At 38.4% G+C, this 12,424-nt stretch overlaps 1 protein-coding gene across 2 annotated transcripts in view; it reads right to left on the bottom strand.

The window, feature by feature from the left end:
• The window catches only part of SHANK2 (SH3 and multiple ankyrin repeat domains 2), a 306,101-nt gene that overhangs the window by 147,311 nt on the left and 146,366 nt on the right, over positions 1-12,424 (bottom strand). For both annotated transcript variants that reach the window (XM_062576509.1, XM_062576510.1), the window contains one exon: positions 834-909. In XM_062576509.1, the coding sequence (XP_062432493.1) occupies positions 834-909 (76 nt within the window). The remainder of the gene's footprint in view (positions 1-833; positions 910-12,424) is intronic.

The raw sequence follows: 12,424 nt of genomic DNA, 5'->3' as shown, positions 1-12,424 counted from the left end.
GTTTATGAATCGTAACACTATGTGTAACCCTCAGAACAAAGATTAAGATGACATACTAAAAATAACAGTTACCACATTTTCAACATATTTTCTTAAAAGACAGTGTGCTACATGAAACTCTGCCATCATCGCTTTACACATTTCAGAATTCTTCTCTTAGGAAAAGGTGTTTTTCTTGAAAACCAAAAAAAGTCCCAAGCTGTAATTAGACAGTCAGGAGAAAAGTGTAAGAGATTCCAGTACGCCATCACAATTTTCTCAAGATGATAGCAACAGCTAACTCAGATTCTGTGGTTTAAAAAAAAATTATCCTTCCTACCAGGAGTTGGCTATACATCCAACGTATATATGTGTGGGAGAAGAACCTGCTTAAAAATCAAGTATACTCAGCAGAAACGGCAAATAAATAATTTAAGCATAGCCTAATTTCTAGTTAGGCTATAAGATACCATTTAGAGCAACAAATCATAAAATTTTGTTTCGTTTTTCTTGTCAGCTAGTGTACAAATATAAAAGGCCGGATCTTCTGAAGTACCCAACAACGCAAACGCCTCCCGAGTGTGGAAGCGGCGGGCACGTACAGCTCCTGCGGAATGCTGCTCTCCCTCCTCACTCACGGAAACATTACTGACAGTCATTATGAACTTCGGTTTTGTAGGCCCGTCCCATACAAAAAGAATAGTCTGTGATAAAAAATGAATTTAGATACAGAATGACATCTTGAGAAGCTCAGCTTAACAATCTCCTTCCCTCTTCCCCTCAAAAGCCTAAAACAAAAGCAACAAATAAATAAAACCCAAAAAGGGTTTGTGATCAAATGGAAAAATTCTTACCTTGAAGCATCAAAGCTGTCATAGGATCCAACTGTGTAGTGTCTAAACAGTTTCTTTGTTCTATCTGTTCGTGTTTCTGCACAAAGGAAAGGGAACTTTTAATAATACTTCATTTGGGAAAAGAAGACTAAATCAAGTGCAGCTTTTTTGCAATTTCAAAGCAGATTTTCCTGCTATACATCAGTAAAGGCCAATTTACAGTACTTATAATGAATTAATATGGTCTGAAGTAGTTTTGATGAGAGATTCGATTTTGCAATTGAGATATTCTTGTATATAGCATACAACAAGTGAGAACGGAGAACTTCTTGTAGATGATACATTACATCATTTACAAGTTTTAAAGTCCCTCCCACATTCTCAGTGGCAAAACCTTTCAAGTCCAGTCTTAATTGGTTATTTTCTAGCTTGGACTAAGAGACAAAATAAGAGAAGAAAGAAGAAAAAACAGGAACTCATTTTAGAAAGGTCAGGAAAATAGCAAAAAGAATGCAAAACATTTTTTTAAGCATATGCACACAAAACTAAAGCTATTTCTATGGTTTTATTAGGCATATAGAGACTAGGATATGGGGAAAAGTAAGTGCCTACACTCATTGCCATCTACCAAATCTCACAGGAGATATTGCCATGTAACTTGTACTCCCACTATACAAACAGAAGCAAACAATTCAATCAATGAGAAAAACACAAAAAAGATAGAGAAAACCCACTTTTGGGAATCACGTACACCCAGAGGAATAAGATTCAACACATCTAAGAATGCATTTATAACCTCAAATACATTAAAAGTTGCTATTCATGCCTTTTCTAACAAAGAAAACAATCCATCCCATTGAAGGAACTCCCACATTCACTGGTTGCAGCATTAATTTATAGGACCATAAACTTTATGTTCAAAAAAATCTGTTTCCATGATCATATTCACCAAGATTAATGCTGGTTTAGTAGGTATATAACAGTCGAAGCATTTAGTTTAGAACCATATCTGGAGAATGACAGTCAACAAAGTGAAACATCTCTTTCTCTTGGATCAGAAAGAAGCTCTCAACACTTACTGCTTTGAATGGGTATCTGTAAGAGCATCAGTAAATTGAGCATGGGGGCAAAGATAGAGAAGCTACTCCAGTATTTGGCTGCTTCAGTATTCACAGCAGAGAACATAATCTAAACCTACACCAAAAGGCTATCACAAAGAAAGTTATAAATTACACTTTTGGGGAAGAAGAAAAAATTGTACAGTAGGTTGGTAGGTAATTCATTGTCACATTCTTCTTCAGAATAACACAAGAACATACACAAGCTTACTCCAAAGAGGAATTCAAATAAAGCAAAACTTTAACAAAAAAAAAGGAGCAAGAAACCTTCTTTGGAAATTCTGTTTATTACAATAACTGTTGTTAAAAAAAAAAAAAAGGTATCGATTTTCTGAACCTCGCACAACTTGGTTTTTACTACAATAATATTAGGGTATTTATTTTTCTCAGACAAGTGTATTTAGTATGGCCCCTTTTTATGTGGGTTCTTCATTCAAAGGAAGAGTTTCTGACACACACAAAAGTCTTGCCTAGGTACAAGTTGGTCCTCAAGTGCGATCAAATTAAGCTGACTGAACAGTCATCAGAAATCGAATTGATATCTTTCTGGTTTAGCTGGTGACCATGAAATCCTCATCTGCATGGCAGAGGAATTTTTTGCTGAAGGCCAGCCTGGCTCCATGCAAAAGGTTTTTATTAATTCTCCAAGCTAGACATAGCCCTCAAGGTAAAGTGTCTCTATGTCACAGCTCTTCAGGATGTTAAAAATTATTCTGAGGAAGGATGTAGCGTTGTCAGAACATCAAGTGCTAATCTGCAGAGAGAGGGGAAAAAACCCACACATCGGTGCAGGATGGCTGGCTTTGAAGACAGCTAAGGTGCACTTTATCAGATAAAGTACTGGGACTCAGACTCTGAGAGGAAGACATGGACAAAATGATCATTTTCTTGCTTTAGCCAGCAAGGTTACAGCTGGTAGACAAGTGACATCCTCACAGTGTTGCACCAATTTGAAAGATGCAAGAAAAGTAGGACTAAAATTTAAAAAATACATACACACACACATATATATACATATACATATATATAAAAAATAGGGAGAAAATCCTTGTTATGATACGACTCCTACTACATGAATTTGTTCAGTGTTATTTTATCCCCTTATCATTCACCTACAAGTTGTATTTGTGCCAGAGACATCTCACCTTTACCTGCTTTGCTTACTGCAGCAGCTGTGTCCCTCCTACCTGCCCTTACCCTGTCCCTTTCTGGAACACCCAGCAGACACCCAACTTGCACCCACGATCATCAGCAACCAAAGGACAGCCAGCCCGCAGGACAACGTGCTGCCTTTCACAGAACCGGAGCCGTAAGCACGACGAGCAGCAGCTCGCCCAAGGCTGCATGACAGCGCTGCAAAGAGATCTGGTTTTCAAGGTCACCGTGTGCACCGAATGCACTGTAAAGGGTTGAGTGAGTTTTATGGGTCATGCCTTTGTTTCTAAGTTTACAAGTCTGCTACAAAAATCCCACGACCCATCGTGCCCTGGAGTAAAGGAACCTGCCTGAATTGCAGTCTATCCACCACCGAGCAAAATTCTTTTTCACGTCATCCTAAAAATCATAGTTTAATATCAAGAGGTATAACCAGAATAAAATTATAAACTTGGATTCCATTTACAGCTTACCACTAGCTTGTTTTCAGAAGTCAGTTAAAAAATAATTAGAAGAACAAGGTACGATGAAGGGTATTTTGGAGATCTTAAAGCCACCGCATGAGCCTTTAAGGAGCCAGATGTTTCTTCTGCAGCAACTGTTTTCTATAGCATGATATTTCAGTGCTATTAATGAATACAAAGTGGGTGGGAAGAAAGGAAAGACGCAGTAAGCGCAGATAGCTTTGTTCAGCTACTTAGTATTGCACAGCCAGCACTCGCTAGCTGCGGTTTGTACCTGCTGCCTGTCTCTCCCAGCCCTCCGCCCTCCCCGACTCCTCTGCGTGCAGTCACAGGGGTTATTTGGGAGACCATTAGCCTCACAATCCCTCAACCCAAGGATAAATGGTATGTTTCTCAGGTTGCTGTGTGAGCCCTGTAGTTCTTTAATTACCCTCCTTCCCTAAACCCTGACTCAGATTCCAGTCTGCCCTATTATACAGCACAAATACAGACACTCGTAAGTAGGGAAGACTCAGGAATCAGTCACCATAACGAACCCAAATCAAACTACGGGCCACTTCAATGTTCCCTTCCTTTATCTGACTAAAGAATACAAAAAGCCTATTGGCAATTGTATAAAAAATGATGTTTCTGAATTCAAGCCAGAATTACAAAGGAAACAAGCCTAATAGTACCAGTTGGTTACTTCCAGTTTTCAATAGGTTTTTATCTGTTGCTATGGCCCTAGGTTTTCTGAAGATCAGCACTTCCAATCAGAGTGCTTTGGAGTAAGCTGGGACTGCCTGAGACTACTCACCCTGTGATCATTGCTACAGTCATTACTACTGCGTCAAGATGAACATCATCAGTTCAAAAGTTATTTCAGGAGGTAGGACAAAACATCAGTGTATGCAAAAACGGTCACTTCACTTAAATTGACAGAAAAGAGGAACACTAGTACATCATCTGAGATGTCAATACTTATTGCAGACGTAATATATTTTACTAAAGTATTTCCACTACACTTTTTCCTAATATCTCCTAATATTTCCTAATAGTTGCCTAGAAGGCTTTTTCTCTGCAGGTCTTAATCCACTTCTAGGCTACAACAGCAGGACATACCTGGGCATGAAGCTTGAAGCATCAGAGTAAAGGTTATGGCTAGCATCTCTGCTCCTGAAGTACCGCACTGCTGTGCACAAAGATCATTTATGCAACAAGCAAGGCTTTCTCCTCAGTTACAGAAACAACCTTCCATAAAAACATAAAATCACCATAAATCTCCCCACTTTGCACTACAAAAATCAGTAAAACACCTAAGAGGCTTTATCCACATCAATTAATAAGTCACTTAGGAGCAATTTCAGTGTGACGAGAGCCACAGAAGTTCTTGCAAGGGACAAAGTAACATGGCTAGCATTTTCTTGGTCTATCAGCCACTGAAACCAATGCGGTAGCAGCAGAAATAAGGTATTTGCACTGTGCAATAGTAGTCATACAAATCATACAACCCTAGCTTTGAGCTTGGATTTTTTTGTAAGAAATATCTGATGTCTGCAGATACCTCAGTAAGCAACAGACTAAAACTCTGCCACAATTGAGTGAAATTTGTAAGGTTCAAAGGGGGATGAACATTTAGAAGATGTGAGAGTAAAATACCATATCCTTTTCTTCCTCCACCTTAGGAGGAACGATGGGTTTCCTCAACTAAAAAATAAATATATGACGCCCCTGTAGTGTCACTCTTTTAGCCTCATAACTGACCACATAGCTGACTCCAACAAAATCTGCTGACAGCACCATCAAAAGCCAAAAATCGCTGGCAGGAAAAGCAAGGAATAAAATCTGGACTCATATCCACAAAGATTGCTAACTCATTCTTGCCTTATTTTGACAGTGACTAGCACCTAACTACTGCAGACATGTTACAACAGAGAAGCTTATTTGTAGCAGACCGCTTACACATTTGGTACTGAGTTAAGAACTATGGGGAAAAATTCCCAGAGCAACCGTCTTCCTTCCTCCCATCCTCGCCCCGGCTCTTCGCAGGGCACCTCGGCGGCTACGTGCTTTTCAGCTGGGAAACTGCACGGGGCTGCAGCGAACCACAGAAAAATTTGACTATATAAAAAGCATGGAGAAAGCGCATAAGGGATTGAAAGTGACACTAAACACAGCATTTATGTTTCTATCTCAAGTACACGTAGATTCAAAGCATCTGCCTTACTAAATGAAGCTGAACTATCTCTACTGTAAAGGAAGCAACAAGTGAAAACAGGCAGCAGGTTTGTTAGACAGCAAGTCCAAGTCTCAGAAGAACTAACTCACCCTAAAACCTCATTGTTAGCAGCTGTGTTGAGTTTTTCCCATCTGTTAAACATAAGCAGGTCATCGCATCACAAGTCTATGCTGCAGCAGGATAACAAACATGGTATTGTGCTCTGGTCAAAACAGTGCTATTTTCTGTCACTAGGTTAATGAAAGACAGCTACCATAATTTAAGTACCCGCTTGCTTCACAAAGGCCAAAGACTATAAATTGTACCCCACAGCATCACTATGTAATCACAACATAACCAAAGGCTTTGTAAATCCCAGGTGTAGGTGATAATGTAAAAAGTAGGATGTGCATGAAATCTCTCTCTCTCTCCCTCTCTCAACTATATATTACTATGCCTCCCTTCCTAGGTGTTGTAAGCACAGCTTTTGTATTTTTACTGATTTAACTCATTACTAGTAAAGTATGCATTTTACTTCCCAATAAAACGTGATTTTCTTGGTAACAGACACTATCAACTTTGCTCCAGAAAAGAATCGGAAAAACCTCTTCTTCTTCATATTACATAGTGTATAAGGTCTCCATAAGTTTTCCAGTAAAACTTCACTTCTCCGTAGAACTGAGATTCATCAGATGAATCTCATTGATATTTTCCCTGGTATTTGGTACAATACAATTTTGGCGCCCAAGAAGATTTTTCAGGCCCACAACACAATATATCTTTTTCTTTGAGTAGTCATTTGAGACACAGAAAACACAAGTTCATGGATCTTTCTCCAGATCGAACAGGGTGAATTCTAATCATCTGTACAAAATGTAAAAATGTGACCAAAAAGGTAGACTGAATTTGACTCCAAATATTTGACATGAGCCTTCTCATTTAAGAAGGAGTTGCTGCATTGAAGGGATCAGAGCATTAATGACAAAACATAGGAGGGACTAAACTCTGGACCAGGATTTCTGTCTCTCTTGAATATTAGTATTTACAGTTTTGGAGCTGGAATGAATAAGGAACTCATAAGGACTATAAGCAATTCATGCAAATACAGCCTGCCTCTGTTTAAAGGGTATTAAAACTCTTAAAACTGAAATCTGCAGTTATGTACCACTCAGGAATTCAGAAGAAACTAGGATTACCTTTTTCATGTGCATTTTTGCACTAGAATGGGTAAATGATGATTATCAAGAAAAGAAAAATAACTTACAAAGGCATAATAAATTGTAACCTTCGGAAAAACTCCAGTTCAGAATTTGGTCATATGTTTTTTAATTTGTGTATGACTTTTTAAATTTCCAGGGTTCAGTTCACGTGGCACTCTCAGACAATTTTTCTTCAGACTGAAACTAGAAATATCAAATCTTACATGGTATTTGAATTTTTTTAGATTTGAGAATAGGCATAAAAATGTCTCAAGGACAACTGCTTGACTCCAATAGCAATTCCTTGGTTGTCCTCCCCACAGAAGATTTTTTCTTTCCTGTAAAAAAAAGTGGGGGGGGGAGAGCAAAGTCTGATGTTGATTCCCTCCTGCATCCTTACAAAAAAAATAGCTGGAATATAGTGAATTAGCTTATTCACAAGGATGCTGAAATGGCTGATCAACGTAACGACTCAGCAAGTTTGTTTGCAAGAGAAACCCTAATAACTGAAATATGCAAGTCAGGTCTATTGGAGAGGGAGTTATGGAAGAACAGCGGTTTCCCGTATCATTAGTTCTCCCTATAATTACATGAGAAATCTCACTCGCATAGAAAAAACATCAAGCAGTTGCCGAAGCATTTACTTCTTATTCTCTAACACTGAATAATGTTTACAGAGCTTAATACGGGAAATCAGTATTCTTGTAAGGAGGTTAAGCTACGTATACAATTCTATTGCTGAAGTATAAATCTGACTGGAAACAGAACTTCATCTGCCTGTATTTACTTCTTAGGAAGACACAAAGTTATACGTACATCAAAACTGAGACAAATCTCCAAGGTAGATTTTATTTCAGAACTAGGTCTGTCCTTTATTAGGTATTAATCTATTTGCAAAATACAGGTGCAGTAGACAGAGCTTACTCTTGCATGGCTCTTCATTTTGCACAATATTTCTCTTCTTTTTCTTTTTTCCAAGTTTTGTTGCTTGTAAAAAGATGAATATTGACCCGGGCTGTTGCCAGCCCAGGTCTAGTAATCAAGTGTGGAATGGATTCATTTGTGTAGGTTTAGATCATTGCTGAAACAAAATCAGGTCCAAAATGAAGTAACTTCAATGCATTTTGCTTAATCCTTTTATTGCGGATAGCCAAAACTTACTCTATACTTTATCCAAAACCATTCTCATAGTCTATGCCAAACAGCACCTGAGCACATAATAAAGGCATTATATTTTTCGAACTAACATAGAACAAAAAATCTTGTTTTATTGCTTGCTTGCAGCATCATCTGCTACAAATATTACTTATTTTGAAGATAAGGATGTTTTGTTCAACTCCAAAGTTCAGGTAGCATGATTCTGCAGTTCCTTGGAACTGATTTATGGTACAAAAGTTTGTAATTATAAGACTTCATATTTTCATTCCTTCCTACAAATAATCTTGTGAGTGATGTTAGCAATTTCACTAACAGCAACATAATCCAAGATGATGGCTTGTAACAAAGGGCAGGAGTCAAGATAAACTTGATTTAACAGGTTGTTCACACCCCAAATGTAATTTTAAAAATCCATTCATGGGATTTTATTCTTTCCACTCAGTGGAGGCAAACTTTGCAGCCCCAATATTGCAATGCCTATGCATATGCTTAGCCTTATGCAAACATTAACTTCCCATATTTCAGTAAATTTCATTCATTTTAAGTCAAGAATGTGTGTCTAGGAGCACTAAGGGCCATCTGAAGTCCTGATTAAGCAATACTGAAAATAGATACAACATTTTTATACACTTACAAGAAGTCAAGCCTTTGCAGGGTTCACGGCTGATATGCTAACACAAAGTTCAGGCTATGTTTTTTCTCATCGCCTCAAAAAGAAATGTCCAAGTAACATTCTAAAAATTTGACATCTATCTCATTCACTAATTAAATGTCATTTTGCTAATGGTTACCACAGTACCCTTTAAACTGGTTGCAGATTTTGTTTGCTGTTGTTAAAGAGACGAAGGTCTGTGGCTTCAAGCCCATGCAGAGCCACACGAAATTGGTTTAGTATAGTCAACCCCTAAAAGGGTGCCAGACACGGTTCTGTGGAACATTTCCTGCAAACATGGAAGAAGTGAGAGTACGTGCCACCTTCCCTATGTCAGATACGTTCAGATGTCATAAAACAACCCAAAAAATACACAGACATAAAACAATAAAACAAAACATCACAATAGCTTTCGAATTCTGGTCAGTTATAATTGTTGTAGTATCAGCCTCGACATTTATTTTCTGATGAGGAATGACACTAGAGCAATATCATTTTAGCAATCTGTTTTCAAGTGGCTATAAATCTGCCACAAGAACCTGAAGTGTATTCTGGCAGAAATAGCATTCATTTCTAATATTATTACAGCTTTTCCACTAAAGAGTAGCAGATAACAATTTTCAGTGATTTTGCTCAAAATCGGAGAAACTCCTTTATAAGTTTGTGAAGGAACTCTACCCTTGCTTGTGTGGTAGAAGTTGTATTTTAGCGTACAAAACACCACCTATTCCTTTCTGGTATCTACCTACAACCACGCAAACAAAAATAATCCAACCGCTTTGAGGAAGGTCATTCTGCATCCTAAGGAGGAAAGACCAGGCTGAGAACTATCTTGGGCTGGATTAGGAAAAACAGGCCCTGAAGAGCCATTCTTCCATTTCAAAAATCATTGATTTTCACAAACAGCAACTTTCAACAAGAGTTATTGTGGACTTTTATCGTTACGGAAGCCTCACGCAAGTCTAAATCGTTGCCAGCTACATTCGGGATCAATGATTTCTCAAATCCTCGCACTTTGGTAACAGATAAAATACGGAATACTCAAGAAGCAGCCGCCCGGTCCGCCGTGCGCAGGGGGCGCACGAGGAGTTCAGGGTCCCTCCCCACTGTTTTCCCCACAGCGCTCCCTGGCACACGCAGCAGTTTCAGCCCTGCCTTTTTGCCAGGTTCGCAGCAAGCCGTCACCTCAAACTCCGCGTAGTCCCGCTCTTCCGCCACTGACCCGGCCTCAGGCTGCACGCAGAGGCCAGCGGCGACGCCTGCGGAGCATTTTTTGGACTTTCTGCCAGATCAGCCGTCCGGCGCACTCATTTGCCTGGTGCTGAAGCTTACTGATTTCCTCTTCTCTTACAGAGGGGCACAAAGTCAATGAGATGCTTCATTTTCTTTCCTTCCCCTGATCCACTTGGAGTATACTAGACTTCAGTAGAATTCTTTCAAAATACAACTTTCTTATTCTGTCCTGCATACACAGATTTCACTTTTTCCTACCCTCCTCCCCAAACTGAGCCAAAATTAGTCACACTAACATCATTAAAAAAAAAAAGAAAGAAAGAAAGCACGGACATTAAAATAGACTGGCAGGTATTTAAAAGATTAAAAAACAGTATGACTTTAAACAAGACAACACTAAATAAAATACAAGTAAAAGCCAAAATTTTAAGTCTTTGTTCAGTATCTTTTTCTTTTTCTACTTTAATTGTGCCCATGTGCTTTCCAGTCTGAATCTCACTGTTGGTAAAAGTATACCATTAACAAAAAACAAGAGACACACAGACAAATACTTTGCAACTTCTCCTGTAAGCTGCCTCCGAGTATCTTCTAATTCAATACTATGATCTTAGTCAGGGTGAACAAATAGCTCGGCTGAACAGAGCCAAATGTTGCTAAGCAATGTGGTATAGTAGTTTACTCAGTATGGGGAGGGGGAGAAGAGGCTGGACCAAGGAGACGCAGAGACGTGCAGGGTTCTCTGCTCACCAGGGACAACTCTTTCCTTGCCCAGCTTCTCGACTTGTGTAAATAGAAAGTTATTAAAACAATGGATTACTTAGGAACACCAGACTGCTTTTAAGGAAAATAGAGCACAAAACATTATCTACTGAACTTGTGGTGCTTTATCAGAATATACAGATACAGTTAAAATGAAATATTTCAGTATACAAGTTTCAGAGTCAGGCCACCGGGTAATTAATTTTCAAAAAAAGCAGCAACTAGCACATCCAAAACTGAAGCTTGACCACTGGTTTGAAAGCCTGGAGTTACTGACTTAGAAAAGCTATACTGGTATTCAAAATAATTAGGATGACTGGAGTTAGAAATCAGCAAAATCGGAATTTATTTCTGCATTTTAAAAAGGTTGGAGGGTACTTGTCCTTTCAGCAATGAGAGAACAGATAATAGGAATTACCTTACAAGAACGCATTCTAACTTGTGCGATCTGACACAACCTTAAACATTGCAAAGTTAGAAACTTTCTATGCATCTCTGCTATGAATAAATTTAAGCTTTTAGAATGCTTTTAGGTAAAATCCAAAAATTAGATTACTAGAGACACGCTGCAGGGTAGGCACTGTATGTTAAGACTACACCAAGTATTGAGAAAAACAGCATAGCACAGTATAAAGTTTTAAAACAGAGCCCATATTTTCCAAGCACTTTACTGACGGAGGTCACTATCTCCTTACTCAAATCCTCTCTATTTGCCCCCACTTCAGAAAACATCAGCCATTCTTCATTAAAGTCACAGACAATACCTCCAAAGCGAACTCTCTTCTTGGATCTTGACTTTTCAGCCATAGCTGCTAGCCATCTTACTTGAGTTTTGTGTGCTTCTGCATCTTCACGAAGAAAAACATCTCAGACATTTAATCTCAAAATGTACTATTTTGACTACATAAAAAGTTAAGCCCTTTCAAGAAAAGTAGGAATTGAGAAGTGTTCTAAATTTTTATAAAAATGCTGAAAACAATTCTTACTTTTAAAAAGTACAGCAACATTAAAAATCCCAAATCAAGACGACCACAAACATGAAGTCTTATTTTACACAAGTTAGAGACTCAAAGCCCACATCCTTTCAATTCCACACTGTACCAAGAGATTTTTTTTTCCCTGTTGCAAGTTTCCATGGAAATACATCAGTCACTAATCTAAATAAGTGCGGGTGAAGGACGCCTGAAAACCTAGAGCAATTACGCATGCCATTAGAGGAAAAGAATATGATTCAACCAGCTATTAGAAATGTGGCACAGCTATCACTTCTATATATTGTTGTAGTGTTCTAAAAACAAATCTGCTTCTCTGTATTTTAAACCCACTCTTTCCCTGCCTATAAGAGGGAAAGAAAAAAGAAAAAATTACAAATATCTCTCACGTAACAAGCACACAATGAAGTCAGATCACATTAGTGGCAAAACACAAATGGAATTAAATAACGCACGTTTGTTTTGCCGTGAAAAACCACTGCACATGAATACTTGTCTTTCCCTTACCAGTCAAAGATACTTCATGTCAGTTATTCTGATAAGCAATATGGAAGTGAGTATTTTGATCTGCACTAACAAACTAATGATCAAAAAGAAAAAAAGTAAATATAAAAACTGATCAGCGCGTTACCAAATGCCTGGTAGTAACCAGAGCACATGTCAGCCACAGGTGTGCCTGCGTTTA

Source organism: Rhea pennata, chromosome 5, assembly GCF_028389875.1.
Source record: "Rhea pennata isolate bPtePen1 chromosome 5, bPtePen1.pri, whole genome shotgun sequence".
Taxonomy (NCBI): domain Eukaryota; kingdom Metazoa; phylum Chordata; class Aves; order Rheiformes; family Rheidae; genus Rhea; species Rhea pennata.
This window is presented reverse-complemented; position numbering and strand designations above follow the sequence as displayed.